The sequence below is a fragment of the Mesitornis unicolor genome, unplaced genomic scaffold (genome assembly GCF_000695765.1).
Source record: "Mesitornis unicolor isolate BGI_N332 unplaced genomic scaffold, ASM69576v1 scaffold30044, whole genome shotgun sequence".
NCBI classification, from domain to species: Eukaryota; Metazoa; Chordata; class Aves; order Mesitornithiformes; family Mesitornithidae; genus Mesitornis; species Mesitornis unicolor.
The window spans coordinates 14,150-32,308 of record NW_010178541.1 but is presented as its reverse complement, the minus strand read 5'-3'; the positions used below and the strand labels follow the sequence as shown (position 1 = coordinate 32,308).

The window sequence follows — 18,159 nt, the reverse complement described above, 5'->3', positions numbered from 1 at the left end:
CTAACGTTCTGTGATTCTGTGATTCCTTGGAATCCTTCCAGAATTCTCCCAGTGCTGCAAAACAAGGATATTTAGAATTGTGCGTCTTACTTTTTTTGTCAACTCTGAAGATTTTATCTTCAAAACTTAAAAAGGCAAAAAAAAATTTTAAAACTGAATTTGGAGAATGTTGGTTCTTCTCTGCTCTCCTGTTTTGCATCACAGGCAGCAATAGCAAAGACCAGTAGGCTGCCCAAGATCAGTGTAGAAACTCTGTAAAGAGAGGCAAGAAGACCACAGCGGAGCTCACAGAAGTGGTGGAACACGGACATTTTTCATTGTCCCTTTCAGCATAGTACTACTTTCCCAGATCTTCCAGAGCACATGCAAAGACTTAACTAGAGTCCTCTTAATGTTGGGCTAAGTCAATGCTACCTTCCTTCCAAAGCAACCAAGTTAAAAAAGAGATCGTTGCCCTCAGTGGACATGGAGTCAGAAGATCCATAATATAATTGTGAACAGGTGACAGAACATACTTCTCTGTAGGCTGTTTTCCTGTGTCATCCCAACTACTGGAATAGTACAGTTCCTGAAATTGGTCTGTGTCTGCACACATGCACACACATTCTGTTTGGATCATTTGTTTCCAGTGGTGTTGATGAACCTTTAGTTTCATGGCAGCAGTTCCTTTCTCACCACGAACAGGAAGTTTAGGATGAAGTAATTCAGGTCTCTCTTCTGTGCATGTTCTCTTCCCTCCCATCAAAATTTTGCAGGAGAAGGTCCCAAAATGGCTGTTGTTTCCTTTAGAAAAAACACCCAGGAATTACCTGCTTGCAGAATCTCTTTTGCAATCTTTCTTTAATGTAAATCTGCTCTTCTTGGGCACTTAGTCTTCACTGTTTTAGCTCAACATTGCCAAAAGTATATTGCTCACAACCGTCTAATTTGGTACAGTCTGAAAACCTTTTCTGGCACAAGTTCATCTTCAGTCTCCAAGTGAAATGTTAGTAGCTGATGCTTTAAGCAAGATACTTTACGTTCTCAGGAGCCTGCCGTGACCTCCTTAGTGCAAGGACGTAAGCATACCAGCTGAGGTAGGGTTCCTGCCAAACTGTGTTAGAGAAGAATAACATCACTTAGACTAGGTTTAGGTACACCAGTCTCAGCTTCAAATGTAACGGATGCAGAGAGTATTGTGAATGCCTGTGCTCAATACAGAGGCAATTAAGGGATGGGAAACTACATAAAGTGTACTTTAAAGTTTTTTTTCTACAGTGACTAACAAGATGCTGTCTTGGAGTTGATGTATGTGAGAGTTATTTTTGGTTTTGTTTTGTTGTGGGGTGTTTTTTTAACTAGGCAATTATCTTTAAATAAATTTTCAAAGTAGCATCTAATAAACTTTGAGGTATTTTTAGACGCTCCTTGGAAAGCAGCAATAACTTTCTCCTCTTGTAAACTGTTTTAAAAATAAACTTACGGAGCAATACACAAGTTTTGGCTTAGCTGTTATAATTTGACTATTTCAGACTGCGATGCAACACATTGTCTTAGGTACTTTGATTCCAGATGAGTTGTGCCATTCGAAACAAGTAAATTCAGCTTAACAGAGAGTGAGAGAAATATCTCTATTATAAAAGAGTAAACATTTTCTTCTTCTTTTTCCTGTCAGAACTCAGTATTATTAAATTTATTAATTTATTTTAATACTTGTGTCAGTCTATTAACTTAACATACTTGCAGTTTTTCCTACCTTGCTGTAAGACAACTTTGAGATGCTCACTTTTCCTTTTCTATAATGCAGGTGCTCCAAGCGGTGATTTTCATGTAAGCTGATGTACTGTAGGATTACCGTGTTTCAAGAGGGAGCTAGAGAGCTATGAAATAATAAAACCTCAGGAACTGTGTGTAACCTTCTGTTTTTCAGATTAATAAAAATAACCTGTAAATGTTTTTCCCATTTCCACTTTGTTTTTCAGGTGTCTATTGATGGAAATGACAGTGTTAGTGGCACAGGAATGATAGGTGAAAATGAACAAGATAAAAAAATGCAGGTATGTAGCCCAATACAAAATAATTTAATGTATCTGTTTCTTCTGTCTTCTCTGCCCAGCGATGTGCATGTCCTGTGTAGCCATGCTGCTACCCTTCAGGAATTTTTGATCTCAAACCTATACCGATAGGTTATATTTCTCACTTTATATGAGATCCTTTCAAAGGATTTTAAAATGATCTTGCAATGCTTACTGTTTTCTGGGGTTTTTCTGTTAAAAGGTAATGAAAAACAATGTAGGATTTCTAAGGTTTTTCAAGGTGACCGGAGTATTTCATTGATAATGGTGGAAGTTTTTCAGAAGTTCTTTTCCAGAGAATGAATGGACTTTTTATAGTCCTAAAAGCAGAAGGAATGCTGCTTCGATTAATGAACTATTTGCTTGTCAAGAGAGACAGTTCCAGGCATTTGTGTGGAATGGTTCTGTCTTTGGTAACTTATTTTGATTCCACCTGCCCTGTTGAAGTCCCTGACTTTTATTGCTGTTTTTTTTAAGTAATCAGTAGATAAGAGTGTGGCTCCTAGTGAACACTTACAGAAGCAAAAAAAATACTTCCATTTCTTTTTCTGTATTTGTTTTGTCACTGCATAGAAATATAAAAACCTTTTCAATGTGAAAATATTAACTTAAAATTTCAGAGGACAATGGAAAATACAGGTGCAGCTTATTAAGTCTTAAGCTTTTTTTACCTGGGATCCATAAAATTATGTAAGGAGAAAGGTATTTGTCATAACGTATTTTATTAAAGGAAAGGCAAAGCAAAACGTATTCTGTGCTTCAAAGAGTTGTGACCAACAACAAAAATAATAATAAAACCCTTACAAACTCACATGTTCAAATGACAGAATCAAAAATCACAGAATCACAGAGTATGAGGAGTTGGAAGGGACCTCGAAAGCTCATCCAGTCCAACCCCTGCCAGAGCAGGATCACCAGAGCAGTCACACAGGAACACGGCCAGGCGGGTTTTGAATGTCTCCAGAGAAGGAGACTCCAGTCAGAGAAGCCCTGGTTTTCCTTTTCGTTTAATTTAAGAGATAGGCAAGGACGAAAAATACCTTCCAAGGTAAAATATGATATCTGTGAAAAGAATTACAGGCTTACGTCTGACAGTTGCTTCAAAACTTTCTATTCTTAATTTCTTTTAAAAGCTAAGTCCCACAATATTTAAAGCCGTGGACACTCCATTGTGTGGCATGACTGTGAAAGGAGAGAATAGCTAATACATGCATTATTTATGGTATATAATGTATATATGAAATATATTCCATAAAATGAAATCAATAGATTTAGAGGTTTTGCACACTTGCAGGTTGCAACAAAATGCAAAATTCAAGGAAAAGTGAGATAAGTTCTTGGTTGGTTTTACCTGAAAGTAAGAGCCTATTAAGCAAAATGACATGTAACCAGCATCCACTTACATGTTGATTTCAGCCTCAGCCCCAAAACCAAAGTGAATCTGGGAGACTGTCTTTTCTTACAGATGTATGACAACGTAATAGGCAGATGGCATCCTGGGGTGTATCAGGAGGGAGGTGGTTAGTAGGTGGAGAGAGGTTCTCCTCCCCCTCTGCTCTGCCCTGGTGAGACCGCATCTGGAATATTGTGTCCAGTTCTGGGCCCCTCAGTTCAAGAAGGACGGGGAACTGCTGGAGAGAGTCCAGTGTAGGGCTACAAAGATGATGAAGGGAGTGGAGCATCTCCCTTATGAGGAGCGGCTGAGGGAGCTGGGTCTCTTTAGTTTGCAGAAGAGGAGACTGAGGGGAGACCTCATTCATGTTTATAAATATTTAAAGGGTGAGTGTTACGAGGATGGAGCCAGGCTCTTCTCGGTGACAAACAATGATAAGACAAGGGGTAATGGGCACAAGCTGGAACACAGGAGGTTCCACTGAAATTTGAGAAGAAACTTCTTCTCAGTGAGGGTGACAGAGCACTGGACCGGGCTGCCCAGAGAGGTTGTGGAGTCTCCTTCTCTGGAGACATTCAAAACCCACCTGGATGCCTTCCTGTGCAACCTCATCTGGGTGTTCCTGCTCCGGCAGGGGGATTGGACTGGATGAGCTTTTGAGGTCCCTTCCAATCCCAGACGTTCTGTGATTCTGTGTATGCCATATGGAAATATGCGTTATGGAGCATTATATGTTCCACACAAAAAAAAGGTCTGATATTTCAAAAGGTATTGAGGCTTAGTGTCAAATTCTGACCCCCATAAGGTAACTTCAGGTGGCCAACTGGAAGGTCCTAAAGCTATCAGTTATCCATGAAAACCTTCATCATGTTTCTATCTTCATCTAAGTAGATACATAGAGTGAAGTAACTAACTCATTCTGAAATAGTACATTACTTGGGATAAAACAGTCTTATATTTAGATATAGTATTAAATAAGTGTGTGTTTATAAACTTTTTAAGTCCCCAGGTAACTCAAGAACAGAACAGATGTCACGCTGCTGAGTAGTCATTCAGACTTGCTTGTGGTTACGTTCTTAACCAAAGAAGAAGCATAAAACCTCTTTGTGATTCGGACATGTGAAAACAGAAGGCCGCGTGTGCCCAACTGGATATCACACACTGTTTCCTTTCAGACCTGTCATCCCCATCTGTTCATAATAAAAGCAGAATCATATGACTGAAGTTTATATATGTATATGATATAAAAATGTTACCTGAGATCTTTGTTCTGTGTTACCAGTCTGAACTCAGGATGCATTTGTGATTCCTTTTAAAATCAGGGTTTTAAAAAGATTTGTCTGTTTAAAAGTATTTTGAAGTACACAGTTCCTCTTAACAAGTTTCATATTGTTATAAAGGTGCTTTATTTGCTATGTTGTTCTTATTTTGTACCTCCTAGCATCTGAATCTTTTAGTTTCTTTATAGTGTATTACCTTCAAATGACCGTGATGTTCAACCTTTTTTGCTACATGTTCTGTTTGTTTTATTTCCCTCCTCACTTGTATCAGTCTTAATATTGGTAAAATTACATCTGGTTATGTCCTTACAGGTATTACCACGTAGGTTGTAGAACTGTTTTAATTTTCTTTTAAACTTAGGCAAACTTCAGCTTTATAGTGGATCTTAGCAACTACGTACATATTTTTAGATGCTGAAATAACAAAGAAACACTAGCAGGTTTACTGACAGAAAAACAAATCAAGCTTAAGTGCAGGTGCTCAACCAAGCATCTTCGTGATCCTTAATGTATTAAAGTGATTTCTGTGATTCATGATGTCGTAGGTTAAGCAATAACATTAGTCATGGGTTTCTTGATTCATGAGGTTGTATTTTTCTCCATGGTTTCAGAGCAGGTTTTCTGAAGTGCAGAGTTGCCCATTTCAGTTCCTGAAAAATCTCATACTCGGCTTTGCATCTCTAGTCTTATAAACAGTCTGAAGGTAACAAGGGGCATCCTGCCTGAAGAATCCATAGGAAAGTTGTTCTCAATCAAATTTCTGATCTGTCTGAATGTGGAATTAGAGGTCTATGCGCAGTTGCAGAACTACAGTCTCATGGGGATGAGGGAGGTGTGGTGGGGTAGTTCAGGTGACTGGAGTGCTGTGCTGGAGGGGTACAGGCTCTTTGGTAAGGCCAGGCAGTGCAGGAGAGGAGGAGGAGGTAGCCTTCATGTAGGACTGCAGGACTGCATGGGGCTCTGCTGTGGGATGGGTGATGAGTCGGTCAAGAGCCTGTGGGTCAGAATTAGCTGGCAGACAAGTGTGGGTGGTGGTGTGGTGGCTGTCTGCTACAGAGTGCCTGATCAGGAAGAAGATGAGGCTTTCTTCAGACAGCTGGAAGAAGCCTCATGTTCACAGGCCCAGGGCCTCTTGGGGAGTTTTAACCACCTCAGTATCTGCTGGAAGAGCATCACAGCAGGGCACGTAAAATCCAGGAAGTTTCTGGAGTTCAGGGATGGCAACTGGCAACCTAAAGCAGGTTACTGAGCAGCTGGTGAGGCGAAACACTTTGCTGGACCTCATACTTACCAAGAAGACTTAGTTGGGAATGTGAAGGTGGGAGCAGCCTTCAGAAATCTCCATCCTTGGAGGTACTCAGAACACACGTGGATACTGCTGTGAGCAGCCTACTGTGCTGCAACTGACCCTGCTTTGAGCAGGGAATGTTGGACTGGAAGATCTCCAGAGGTGCCTGCCCACGTCATCTGTTCTGTGAAGTGTTCTTTTGACAATTCAAAATAGAACTGGAGCTGTAAGGAAAAGGGAGTGGTTTAAAAGCAGGATAGACTTTTCAAAATAGCCTTGATTACTTTGCATACACAGCTGTATCAAAATGTTTACGTTTGGGCTTCTGCCTCTTTCTTCAGTCTGTATGAATGTTTCTTGCATATTAGTGTATGAAGCAGCCTTTAAAAGGGGTCTAAGTTGCATCGCAAAGCTATTCTGTACATTTTCCTGTAGTGCCATTCCAGAAAGGAGAGTGGAACCTAGCTCAGATTGCTCCAATTAGTTTGATCAGAACACACACATCACTGACAGATTGCTTTCCTCCATTTTCAAAAAGTGCTTATTACAAGTGCATTTAATTATTGTTTGGCCTTTGCATGAACTTGTCGTTGAAGGTGGTCTGATTTATGGCTAATCTCCCTCAGGAATGGATCCAGTGCCTTAGATGTAATCTGAGCCTCTTCAGTCTGCTAATTTGGTCGTTTTACTGCTGGGCTTATATTTCAAATTATTTTGTCTTTATTGTTATTTGGCGAATTAATGCATGCATACAAATTTGCTAACTACAAATAAATATGGTTTACAGCTTCTCTCATCAGAATTTATGCTTTTTAGTTATTTATTCTTAGTTTATTTATTGAGGACTAAGAAATACATGGCCTAGCAAAGAGAGACAAACCCATTGGAGTGTGCTCTGGCTTGATAGCGATATAAAGTGTGTGATTTCTCTGATACATTGTGTTGGGTTTTTTTAATTGTGTTGTTTTGTTTTTTTTAACTGAAGATTGTCTTGCAAGGACACGGAACAAGAGTGACTGCAAAATCTCAGCAGAGTGGAGAGAAAGCCTTTCGCTGTGATTACGATGGCTGTGGAAAACTGTACACAACAGCTCACCATCTTAAGGTGATAAGATGCTAAATGAGCATTGGTACTTCACAGGCAGGATTTTTTTGACAGACTATGTGGTTAAAACTAACAAACTAACAGAGAGCCAGTCGCAGTGATTTTGTTTTGTCGAATGTTTATTGGATTTATGTTACAGTAATTGGCTGTCCTAGGTGCTCAGCTGATTTTGTTTAGTGTTCTGGATAGATGCAGGTGTGGGATCATGTTAGGCTCCTATACTGCCAGCATATAATAAATACCTTATTGAAATAGTTTCTACCAGCAGTGTCACAGAAATTCTGAAATCCAGCGTTCGCTTTCTCTGCTTTACATGTATGCATGGACATGCAAAAATTCAGGTGGTTTTTTTAAAAGATTTAACCATCATAACACAAAGTCTAACTCTTCAAAACAAACCAACATTCAAAGCAAGAATCTGGAACGTCTTTTCTTTACAGGTGCTAACTCCTTAATTCTCTTCTCAAATATGTGAAGGAATTACAGAAACAGTAAGGGTATGGAGCTGTTCACATTTCAGCTTAGGCTGAGATAATCACTTGCCAATGAGGGAAACTCCTTGCAGCATTGCCTTGTCTGTGACAAAACACTCTGGAGTCAGTGAGTAACTGGCTCTCTGGATCATGTGTTAAAATGGTGTCCTTGCTGTAGAGGTTTCAAGCAATATAAGAGGATCCTTAGAAGCACTCAGTGGACTCAAAAATCAGATAATGAGTGGGCTCTGAGGCATATTTGCATTCTGTCTTTAATGTTGCATGATGGCAACTCTTCGTGTATTTACAGAGAAGTTTTTTGCAAAACTGACTGAAAGGATCGGGCTAAACTTTGGAAGGAGACACCTTTAGTTTTAGGGAAAACATCATTATTATGTATCGTTATTTTTCATCACTGATTTTAAAAGAAGACACTTGAATCTGAATCTTAGAAATAAAATACGTTGTCTTTAAGAATGAAGTGTTTCTGTGTTGGAGTAATCAGCGACAACGTTTCATTAAATCTTGACAGGTTCACGAAAGGTCACACACAGGAGATAGACCGTATCAGTGTGAGCATCCCGGATGTGGCAAAGCCTTTGCAACAGGTAATCTTTTGTAGGCCAACTCCTCCTGCTTGTTAGTGTTAGTATAAAGTAAGTTTTTGATATTGTCTCTTTTAAGAACTGCTAACTAAAGAACTTGGTTGGGAGAACTGCAAAAGAAAAGAGTAATTTCAGCTAGCATAGCATATAGGAAGGACAGAGGATTTAACTCTTTGTTACTGAAGGAGGAATGATTTTATGTTGCAAAAATAGGCCTTTCTTAACATGAAACTAACTGTATAATTTAAATGAGGTGATAATAAGAAGCTGAACCTGTTGGCTAGACGTAAATACCTGATCTTCTGTTCCAGATTTGAAAGGAACATTGATGGAAGATGCTGTTTTAAGTGTTCTTTATTGAGTTTGTATCAGAGTGACATTTCTCATGAAGCGAACTCTACATTTTGTACAGACTACTCTGTTCATAAATGATGCTGTCCCTGAGGTTGAATTTTATAATGCAAAATGCAATTATGAGCAATGAAACATAGAGGACTTGTTGCAAACTGTATTATTTTACTTTGAATATAAATTAGTATGATGTTTAGAAAAGTTAGGCTCTATTTTAAAAAAAGGCATTGGAAAAATAACTGCTTTTGATCTAATACATTTAATACTGTTTCTTTGAATAAAAGCAAGTAAAAGAAATGCTGATGAGAAAGGTCAAAAGGGACACAAACCACACTTAAAGGGTTGCACCTAAGTTTAACTGCATAGTGTTCGTAAAGGTATTTCAAAACGAAATGAAATATTTGTTGCCTTACAACAGACTGATGTATGGTTATAAGCAGCTGTTGTCTATTAATACCATGTCTTTGGTCAGAGCCATTGTACCAGTGTAATGCAGCAATCCGTGTCTTTGATAAAGTTCATTTTAAGTTCTTAATGCTCTTGGTTTAAATACAAAGAACTCTTCTGGGTTGGATCATGAAATTGAATTTATTTTAGATATAAGAATGAATGAATGCTCAACTTGGTAGACATGATTTGTGTTTTTAAAAAGCATCAAGAACAGGAATTTCAGCAGTTTTAGGGAAACAAAATTTTCACTGTGCAGTGAAAGCAGGTGCCATCTTCTTACAGACTGATACTTTATTTTGTAGAAATACATGCATCACTTGTGGACACAAATAACATTCAAGTTCAGTTTCTAAAATGGCTGTTTCAGGGTTCTTTAGTCATGATCTTTTCAGGGAAGTGCAAAAAGGAAAATTTTGGTAAAATGCTCTTTGCAGTTTACAGAGGGCCTGACCCAAAGCTCGCTTTAGGCTGGTAGAGTTTTTGACAATGATGAGTTCCTAAGAGTAATCTTTAAAGGGAATGAGTGTCCATGACTGCCATCAGCTGGCACCTGTATGTGTGATGGTGTTAATCATAGGGTTTAAAATGAGAGCCTGCATAGCAGTAGAGCTTTTGCTGCTGACTTCATTAATGGTGTTGATTTTTGTATGAGCAAATAATTGAATGTCATTTTGATGACAGTAGAGGTAAGAGGTAAGAAGTAGAATACACAGCATAGAGCTTCCTCAGAAGGCAGAAGAAATATTTGTCCACATTATAATTATTACAGTTTATCTTTTGGAAGGGAAGGAGAAGCATTATGGAAGTATACTTTATTCATAAATGAAGGATGAAAGCATTTGTAAACTCAAGATGGAGTTGTGCTGCTCTGTATGATAGAATAAAGAGCTTGTGAAGAGTGAAAGTGCAAATTTTACTCATCAGGGAGCTCCTGATTGGAATGGCAAGCGCAGCTTTTGATGGTGATGGTTTATGAGTATCCTAAGTTTGTGTTTATATTATTATAACATCCTGTCTGATCTTCAGGTTATGGGTTAAAAAGTCATGTCCGAACACACACTGGTGAAAAGCCTTATCGATGCACAGAAGAGAATTGTACCAAATCATTCAAGACTTCAGGAGACCTGCAGAAACATATCCGAACCCACACAGGTACTATTATTACCCTTTTTTTTTTTTTTTGTTAATTCACTTAGGTGGATTTTTTTTCTCTGATCACTCTGTGACTTTATACTTACGAAATCAGCCTGTGTATATTCTCTTTCTGAAGCCCAGTGAGCTCAACAGCATTTCAGCATGGTAAGCATTTACTGCAAAACCAGCATGCTTTTCTTGGGAAAAGTGCTTAAGCGTTCACACTGCTATAGCAAATGCAATGACTTTTCACAATGCATCACTTACATTGTCACTGAGTCGCTTGGTGCCTTCACAGATTTGTTTGCAGCTGTAACAGAACGAGAAACTTTTCCTCAATAATATGGCTCGCCTTTTAGAAATTGCATCAGTGTTCTTAAGTTTTCATGCTTTAAGATAACTTGCATGCCAGCTTCATGAAGGTTGATAGTTCCTAGCTTCTTGTTATCCTGATTTCTCTTCTCTTCTTGCAGCAGAAAAATGAACAAAAATATAATAGGAAATCAACTGTTACTAAAATTTCTAAATGCACTAAAAAAAAATAAATCTTACGTTTTATCTAAGAAAATATTCATATGAAAGCCAGAACACAAACAAATTCTAGACAGCATACTCTACGCTCTGCAAAGCTCTATGGGTGCACACACGTGTAAACAAGCTTGCACAATGTCTCCTTTGCCCCCGAGATTAAATATATTAAATATATATATATAAAAATATAAACCCAATAATTACTTGCTAACCTATTCAATTAAGTATATTTACTTGCCTGTTAGAACACTGACAGGTTTTTCCACTGAATGTTCTGAATTTTAGAGATTAAAAAATTTTAACAGAAGAACAAAAAGAAATGGGGTTTTCTCAGGTTAAAAAGAACAATGGGAGGTATAAAAAGAGGCAATAAAAACTGCAAAAACTCAAGATTACATTGAGTTAATTCTGCTTTCCTGGACTTCTGTATTCAAAGACAGTTTGTTGGGATTAATGCTATCTTGATGTTAAATCAGGAGGAAGATATGAAAGCGTCATCTGTTTTCAGCTCTAGAAGAGAACTGTTTGACATGATGTAGTACATCAAGTACAGACTATGAACTGAAAGATTTCTGTGGTGTGGGCAACAACTTGATCAACTGTAGACAGTTTTCTTTACTTCTTTCTGGCCATAGAAGTTGTATGGTAATTTAATTGCTTTAATCTTAATTCAACAGTTGAGACAGAATACCTGAGCCAGCCCTATGTAACCACTTACCCGTCTGAGCAATATTAATAATACAGTCATAGACTCCCAGCAGTCCAGGGACTGGCGTTCAGGGGTGTCTTTTAGATTTATGAGTAGTTGCAGGAAGACAAAGAATTGGAGGAAAATTGAACCGGGTCCTTTGTGCAGATGGGGTGGCGTTAGTGTATGCTCATACCCTGTGCAGACTGCAGCAGTGCACCAGATGGAGGCAGATCTGGGCTCTGCCCACTCTCTGCAGCGGCTCTGAAACCTTTTCGTTCCTTTTATCATGTAGAGCAGGGCTAGTGCTTTCTTCATTTCCTGCCTGTTTTAGCCAAAAGTGATTTTCCCCTCTTTTTAGTGGCGGTCCAGTCTCACTTTTTATTGCCATCAAATGCTCGCCCTCTGGTTCCTCCATGACTTCCCTAGACATACAGAATAGTATCCGGAATAGTATGTCTAGGGAAGTCATGGAGGAAAAAAGCTGATGTGTCAGAAAAGCCACTGTGGATGGTTTCTCATAGTTGCAACGGGGTAGAGCTTGAAGGCTTCTGACTTGCTTCACATTTCTAGTGCTAGAAATGTCAGTCACCTGGAAACCGGTCCTACATTAGAAACTGAAAAGGCTGACTTCACCAACCGGTCGGATGACATTCTTGCGGGCATTCTTTGAGAGCAGTCTGTTTTGGTTTCTAATGCGGGGCCTGTTGTTCGGCGGGGTGGACTCTGCAACCCTGCTCCTTTCAGGCATGATTTGAGGTCCTGTGCTGAAGCAAGGATTAGGGGAGCCATGGTAACACAACACTGAGGTGTGTGGCTTCATACACACACGGTGCCTTGGCAGGAAGCTGAAAACCCTTCCCGAAACCGCTGCTCTAAAGAGTGAATTACAGTTTCCTCTGCCAAGCAGCTAACTACTTTGGAGTTTTGTGGTATTAATGTCTCTATCAGGACTTTGCTTTTTATTTCTGTCTCTAAGTACTTAATGTTGTATCCATAGTGGTAATCTGCCCTTTCGCTCTCAGACTCTTCTCTTTGGTAAGCACTGCAGTGGGTGGAATGTACTTAGCTCTAGGAAGAGTGAACTTACAACAGTACAACATGTCAGGTGGCTCATACTTCTTCCGAGTTAACGGCCTTCACTCTCCCCCTCTGTGTGCGTCGATAGATCTGAAAGATTGGGATATTGAGGTATTAGACGTGGGTTGGCCTTATTGAGTGTTCCTGGTGAAATATTCTGGTGCAAAGATTGAAGTTACTGTGCTTAAATTTGTATTACATGAATAGACTTATTGTAAAAAGAATATGTATTTGTGATCGCTTTGGTATTGGGGTTTGAAACTTGAGTTTCAGGGCTGTGTCTTTAAAGAGTTGGTAATCCTTGTCTAAGGTTAAGTGCTTTCTATAAGGAATTTTGCCAACCCATTTGTGTCTTGATTATATGCTAAATCATGAAGGTATTCTTTTCATTTTATGAATTATAATTGACATATGCAAATGGAATGATACACTTGTTTTGGATAATATATGTATGAACTGAGGGAGTGTGTTAAATACTTGTTAGAGTGTGGACAATGTGGAAGCTAATCCAAGCAACTGAGTCTCTTTTATACATCAGAAAGTACTAATCTGAATGCTTCATAATTTAGTTTACAGATTGTATTTTTTCCTGAATTTTGCCAGTTTTGGCTAAACAGTAAAACACGGTGGCATGTTCATGGCATTTCTGACTGAGGGTCTCAAAGACAGAATTAGGTAGCTTTCAATTCCTACATTCGCTTTAAAGGTAACTTAAGATTGTTATTCTTTTATAACTTTTGCATGTGTACCTTTTATTTTCCTTTCTTTTTCCAGGTGAAAGGCCCTTTAAGTGTCCATTTGAAGGATGTGGCAGGTCATTCACAACATCTAACATTAGAAAGGTTCACATCAGGACACATACAGGCGAAAGGCCTTATTACTGTACAGAGCCAGGATGCGGGAGAGCTTTTGCCAGTGCAACTAATTACAAGAATCACGTGAGAATACACACAGGTATATGAGTGATGGTTTGTATTTTGAAGTGGAATCTGTCTGGGAGAGGCTGTGTCGTTCTCCTTGTGACCTCTGTTTTGGTGCATTGTAATTTGGTGTAGTCACAGAATCACAGAATGGCTCGGTTGGAAAAGACCTCTGAGATCATCACGTCCAACCGTTCCTGCCTACCCACTAAACCATATCCTTAAGTACCTCATCTACCCGCTTTCTAAATACATCCAGGGATGGTGACTCCACCACCTCCCTGGGCAGCCTGTTCCAGCTTCTGACGACCCTCTCAGTAAAGAACTTCCTCCTTATCTCTAACCTGAACCTCCCTTGGCACAGCTTGGTGCCGTTTCCCCTTGTTCTATCCTCCATCACCTGGGAGAAGAGACCAGCACCCACCTCTCTACAACCTCCCTTGAGGTAGTTGTAGGTGGTGATGAGGTCTCCCCTCAGCCTTCTCTTCTCCAGGCTAAACAAGCCCAGTTCCCTCAGCCACTCCTCATAAGGCTTGTTCTCCAGACCGCTCACCATCCTCGTGGCTCTTCTCTGAACACGCTCCAGAATCTCAACATCTTTCTTATAGTGAGGGGCCCAGAACTGAACACAGCACTCGAGGTGTGGCCTCACCAGTGATGACCTGGCTTGGTACTTTTATGTGGGGCTCAACTCAGCTGACAATAAATAGTTTCACAGTCAGGTTTCCCACCTTGCTGTGAAGACAGAATAATTTTTGCTTGGATACGAAGTTCTTTAAAACAAATGCAAAACCTTGTCTCCAGTAGCTAAATTCTTAATATGGTTCTGGGGCATGCCTCCATTGTGAGCTGTTTCTTAAATAAATAACAGTAAAGCATAAGTCTGAGCTTGACTTTTACTAACTTCTGTGAGTCACCCTTTCATCCCAGCTGTATTTTCCTTGCTGCTGGAGTGATGGTCAAAACCTTCTTTTTAGAGACTGGAGGTGAAACTCCTTACCCAACTTGGTTGTCAGGTTTAGTCAGCAGAAGGAATCAGCAAAAATTCAAAGGTTCTGAAATGTGAAAGCCAGCGATAGCAGTATCACCTTGGTAGCCTTCTATATTTTATAGAAGCACGGTCAAGTTTCACAGAGGTATGTTTTGTATCTCAGGTTATCCTTTTAGTTTATAGTGTAATTTGGACAATTGTTTCATTGATTTTTAAATGAAAGGTGTTTTTTATATGAAACCATAATTAAATCATTAACACATGCTTCTTGTAGATTTCTTCAGAGCTTTAGTACTCAGAAGTAAGTGAAATTGTACTAGTGTATAAACATGCTGGATCATTGAGGAAGAGTATGGGGCTTCCAGTAATAAGAAAATTCAATACGATGCCAAACTGACATTGTAGCTTTCAGCCTCTATCATTCTGTCTTCATCAGAAGGATGTTTTGGATTGGAATGATAGGGAGAAAAAAGGACCCAACTTTTACTGGCAGTAGTTTTTTAAAAGAGATAGAGGCTGCATTGATAAACTTTTTGAGCTTGAGCTTCACTGTTGTCTTTGAAATTGAAGCATGGCTGGTACTGAGGTGTGTCACTAAACAGAATTTGTTGACAGTTTTTTCTGTGCTTCCTGGATAACGTTCTCTTTATCCCTTTTGTTTTTCCTTACAGGGGAGAAGCCCTACGTCTGTACAGTTCCTGGTTGTGATAAACGTTTTACAGAGTATTCCAGTTTATACAAACATCATGTTGTACATACTCATTCCAAACCATATAACTGTAATCACTGTGGGAAAACATACAAGCAGATTTCTACACTTGCTATGCATAAGCGGACAGCACACAATGACACAGAGCCTATTGAAGAAGAACAAGAGGCATTTTTTGAGCCACCACCAGGTTAGAGTTTCAGTCTTTGAATCTCTTATTAAAAAATGGGCGAGAGAATATTTTGCTGTCTTTTATAAGCAGGGAAATGAAACCATGGGTAAAAATCTGAAGGACTTACTGAAGTTATTGAACTCTTTGTAGGACTTTTTAGTGTGGTAGGCAACTTGTAAACAGAAACTGAGGGAGTCATTGACCACATCATAAACTCCTTTACAGCAGTCCTGCGGATAACAGAGAAATGTGAGTTGCAGTCCCAGGAAACCGGCTATAAACATGAATGCAGGGGCGTGAGAGCATCTCAATTGTTTATGTTTGCAACCGACTGGATTTTTCACAGGGATTTTTCACAGGGATTTTTCTAAGAGTGTGTATAACACCATGGTTGGTGACAGTTTCTGTGCAGGAGTAAAGGCACTGCCTTGAGAAGAAGAGAATCTGTCTTTGCAGCACCCTGATACTGTGGTGGCTTTGCTGCAGTTAATAGCAGTTTCTGTAAACTGTCCTAGAGGCAAAGATGAAAATAAGCTCATGTGCTGCAGTTTTCCTTAAAATATGTTTTTCATGGTATCTTGAGTATTGAATCCTACAGCTATAAAAGAGCAGACTGAAGGAATTACTTTGACAGGACAAGTATCAGTTGTCAAATTGTTATTTTTAGATGCGACTGAAGATAGGAAATACGCAAATGCTTTTGGTCAGAAAAGTTATTTTACTAACATTTTTTTTAAATTGCACTGGATGCCTCAAGCAGATTTGCTGTAGTCTGATTTATTCTTTTAAGGGAATGTTAAGAGTCCTCTGCTGAGGTTAAACATTTATTAAGACAATGAACTTACTTAAATTTTCACACAAAAGCATCACTGTGTTCTTCTGTATGTTTGTTAATTAATAACTCTCTTAAAAAGCTGCCAGTTGTGTTTGCATGGAGCCTCTTGTATGGAAAGGTTAACATTTAATGGATGAATTATAGAAACTTTTGTCACCATTTTAATATTTGCTCATAAAGTAAATGTATATTTTCTTTATATATAGTTTTTATGCATGTTAAAACTCAATGCTAAAAGATTATACCCCTTTTTTTCCAAAACAACAGACTTTCTGACTTTTGGTATCTTTCCTCCTTTTATTTTTCTCATCTTTTCACTCAAATTTTTCCACTGGAGTGTTCAAAACCTTCAAACCAGGCAGGCACTTTATCCTTGTCATTTGCTTTCCTGGCAGCGTTTAGAGTATGTAACTGTCCTCCTGCTTCCTTTGTATCGAACAGGACAAGGTGAAGACGTTCTCAAAGGCTCCCAGATAACCTATGTGACAGGTGTGGAGGGCGAAGATGTAATATCTGCACAGGTTGCTACAGTTACTCAGTCGGGATTAGGTCAACAAGTAGCACTAATATCCCAGGACGGAACGCAACATGTAAGTAACTACAGTGTTCAAGAGCTGACAAAAACATGTTGAGAATTGAGGCAGGTGTTTGCAGATACTCCGTGCACTTTCTAAAGTCAGTTAGGATTCTTGATAAATACTTACGAGGGTTTCTTAAGGAAAGAAGCTGTTTTGGAGCTGGGTCAGGATATGTTTAAGGTTAGGGCTCCTGTGGAATACTTAAACAACGTATTCTGACATCTGAAACTGTATTCATACAAAGCTAGATCTTTTTGGCTCTTGTTATCTTTGTCACTCGTAAAGTAGGCATGGGCTATGTTAACACGTTACATACACAGCCTGGTTTCTGAGGTTTCTTAGAACCCCCTGATTATTCTGTTAATATTTGATGGTCATCTTCACTGCTCTCTTGTCTGCACACACTTCTGGGGGTTGGGAAGTCTTTCTGGTCCAGGTGCCTGCTTTACAAGCTGTTTAGTAGTGCGCAGTCCTTACCATTTCTAACGTAAGCAAGAGGATAAGTTATGCTTTGATACTACCTCCACCTGAAAGTTTCTAGTTTTTTAAGGATTCCTGCAGATGTATTTTTTTAAGTACTCCCATGGATATATTTTTTTAAGGATTTCATATGAAATTTCATTGGGAGGGGATTTCAACACAACTCTTGCGTTCGGCTATGGCAGTGTATTGAAGTCATGTGGAGAAAAGTTTCTGTCTTGGCTGGAAAGGTAGCTGAAAACCCAGTAGGATATGAAAGGTATCTTCTAAATTCAAATTGGAAATGAAATATTAAAGGGGGCTGTTATATTGCCAGCCCTGAACATTGCAGCAATACTAAGGAACTGTCATTTTTACCCTCTAAAATGAAGGCCTGCAAGAAGCCTTGACAAGTTCTTGCATTTATTTAAGTTACCATTCAGCTTGACTTCAGCTCTGGGATGTTTTATTGTGTTGTAAATCAGCCATCAAATCACGTATCTGATGCCCTAATGCATTTATACTGGAGACATCAGTAATTTATATAATGAATTTTTTATGAATTGTTTATTTATGGTTTAAATTCTAGGCCCTCACAGGCTTCTCTAGGATTTCCATTAAGATAAAAGTATGTCAGGTGGTACTACCTTGAGTCACATTGTCCGTTGTGTCAGACACATGCATAGATAATATTATCCTGCAGTTATCTGGGATATGATGTGATTAACATGGAGCTGTAGACTCTGGGGGCAAGTATGCATCCTTTTTCTTATTACTGAGAGCCATGATTTTATTTCTGCAAACAGGTAAGTGTGTCTAAAAGGTCATGGAGTGTTAGATCCCAGTCAGTAAGATGAATGCAATGAGGGCTCTTTGGCCAAGATGGAGTCTTGGCCAAAAAGTGAACATGATTCTCAAGGAATGCATGAGCATGGTGGTCAGGAGGTGGAATAATGGCTACCAGATCTTCTGGCTAGTATGTCATCATGTATCGTGTTATGAACAAATTGTCTTTCATTTCTGGATCGCTACACATTTTATTTAAAATGAAGACACTGAACTA

At 39.1% G+C, this 18,159-nt stretch overlaps 1 protein-coding gene across 1 annotated transcript in view; it reads left to right on the top strand.

Moving 5' to 3' along the window:
• Positions 1 to 1,961: 1,961 nt before the first annotated feature.
• The window catches only part of ZNF143 (zinc finger protein 143), a gene marked incomplete at its 5' end in the record, with an annotated part of 21,231 nt that continues 5,033 nt past the window's right edge, over positions 1,962 to 18,159 (top strand). Inside the window, 7 exons of the mRNA XM_010182496.1 lie at positions 1,962 to 2,036; positions 7,001 to 7,120; positions 8,126 to 8,201; positions 10,026 to 10,151; positions 13,207 to 13,386; positions 15,015 to 15,242; positions 16,501 to 16,649. Coding sequence (XP_010180798.1) covers positions 1,962 to 2,036; positions 7,001 to 7,120; positions 8,126 to 8,201; positions 10,026 to 10,151; positions 13,207 to 13,386; positions 15,015 to 15,242; positions 16,501 to 16,649 — 954 coding nt within the window. The remainder of the gene's footprint in view (positions 2,037 to 7,000; positions 7,121 to 8,125; positions 8,202 to 10,025; positions 10,152 to 13,206; positions 13,387 to 15,014; positions 15,243 to 16,500; positions 16,650 to 18,159) is intronic.